The sequence below is a fragment of the Lepidothrix coronata genome, unplaced genomic scaffold, assembly GCF_001604755.1.
Source record: "Lepidothrix coronata isolate B3197 unplaced genomic scaffold, Lepidothrix_coronata-1.0 Scaffold457, whole genome shotgun sequence".
NCBI classification, from domain to species: domain Eukaryota; kingdom Metazoa; phylum Chordata; class Aves; order Passeriformes; family Pipridae; genus Lepidothrix; species Lepidothrix coronata.
The window spans coordinates 1,220-3,014 of NW_016690637.1; the positions used below are offsets into that span (position 1 = coordinate 1,220).

Consider the following 1,795-nt stretch of genomic DNA (forward strand, 5'->3'; position numbering starts at 1 on the left):
CTGCCCCGTGGGGGTTCTCAGAGCAAGAGCCAAACCCACTCACACAGCAATTGTCACCTTCTGGTGGTGGCATGGGCATGGCTGGGACCACACAGGAATCATGGAATCACAGGATCATCAAGGTTGGAAAAGACCTCCAAGGTCAACCTTGGACCAACCACCACCACACTCATCAAACCAAGTGCCACATCTGCTTGTTTCTTGAGCAATTCCAGGGATGGAGACTCCACCACCCCCTGGGCAGCCTGTTCCACTGCTGAACCATGGCTCAGATCCTGTCCCACTCCCTTGGGAATCTCCCACTATCAAGCAGTCTACATGGTGACTGTCTGCCCCAAAATCCTGAGCTCCTGGCAGACCCCAGCTCTGCTTTCAGTGTTGCACGAGCTGTGAGCAGACACCTTCTGGTGTCTGGCACAGGTGCTTCCTTCGCTTATATTCTATTTTTTATCATAAAGCAGAAAGCCCTTCCCTTCATCAGGTCTCTTTGCCATCCAGATATAAAACCTGAAACATCTGAAGGTGGTTCCCTGGCTAAGAGGAGAGNCCCTCCACGGCCCCCCCGTGCCCCACCCCGGTCCCTCCACCGCCTCCCTTCTCTCCAAATCCTTTATTGCCACATCCCAGCCCCCACACCGGGATTCCCTGGAAGCACAGGCCGGGCCGCCGGATCCTGCCCCGTGCCAGGCCCAGTCCCTGGGGCGGCCCCCCGGCCCCCCGCGGTCCCTCAGATGCGGACGGTGTTGATGCGCAGCGGCTGCACGTTCTTGCCGTTGGCGTGGCTCTGCCCGGGGCTGAAGTAGGAGCAGAGCTTCCCGGGAAACCTCTCCCGGAAGGTGTAGAGCCAGGACATGTCGTCGGCGTTGTAGAAGATGAGCAGCCCCTTGTCGTAGTCCAGGAAGACGCCCACCTTCTCCAGCTTGCCCTTGACGTTGAGCCGCGTCCAGGGCTCGGTGCAGGCGCTGTACTGGTTGCCGTCGTGCATCACGATGCAGTAGAAGCCGCGGCTGGGCAGGATCTGGATGCTGCCCTTGCGGCTCACGGCCTCGTGAGCCAGGCCCAGCACCCACTGGGTCTTCTCGGACACCACCACCTCCCAGTAGTGCACGCCGGCGCCGAAGGCCTGCGCGCCCAGCACCGACACCTCCACGTCGAAGCGCTTGGGCGAGTCCTGCAGCGGCTGCGGGTGCAGGTTCCCGTAGGCCACGATGGTGCAGTCGTCCGACAGGATGAGCCGGTGGTGGGCAGTGCCCGGGTCCAGGGTCAGCGCGGCGGGCACTGCGGGGGAGCGGGGTTAGCGCGGAGACCACGGCAGGTTATGGGGGCTGCCGCCCCTCAGATCCCTCAGAGGTGTGTCACTGGCCCTCCCTGGTGTGTCCCCATCCCTCACCAGTGACATCCTCATCCCTCACCGGTGTGTCCTTGTCCCTCACTTGTGTGTCCCCATCCCTCCCCAGAGACATCCCCAGTCCTCTCTGGTGTGTCCCCACCCCTTACTGGTGACATTCCCATCCCCATCCCTCCCTGCTGTGTCCCTATCCCTCATGAGTGATGCCCCTGTCCCTCACTGGTGTGCCCCTGTCCCTCACTGGTGACATTCCCATTCTCATCCCTCTCTAATGTGTCCCCAACCCTCATTGGTGTCCTTCACTGGTGTGTCCCTGTTCCTCACTGGTGACATTCCCATTCTCATCCCTCTCTAATGTGTCCCCAACCCTCATTGGTGTCCTTCACTGGTGTGTCCCTGTTCCTCACTGGTGACATTCCCATTCTCATCCCTCTCTAATGTGTCCCC

The 1,795-nt window shown here is 60.6% G+C and overlaps 1 protein-coding gene across 1 annotated transcript in view; it reads right to left on the reverse strand.

The window, feature by feature from the left end:
• Positions 1 to 595: 595 nt before the first annotated feature.
• Positions 596 to 1,795, reverse strand: part of TRIM62 (tripartite motif containing 62) — an 8,072-nt gene continuing 6,872 nt past the window's right edge. The window contains exons 3-4 of the mRNA XM_017839686.1: positions 1,391 to 1,449; positions 596 to 1,278 (exon numbers count right to left, since the gene is read on the reverse strand). Of these exons, the coding sequence (XP_017695175.1) occupies positions 728 to 1,278; positions 1,391 to 1,449 (610 nt within the window). The 3' untranslated portion in view covers positions 596 to 727. The remainder of the gene's footprint in view (positions 1,279 to 1,390; positions 1,450 to 1,795) is intronic.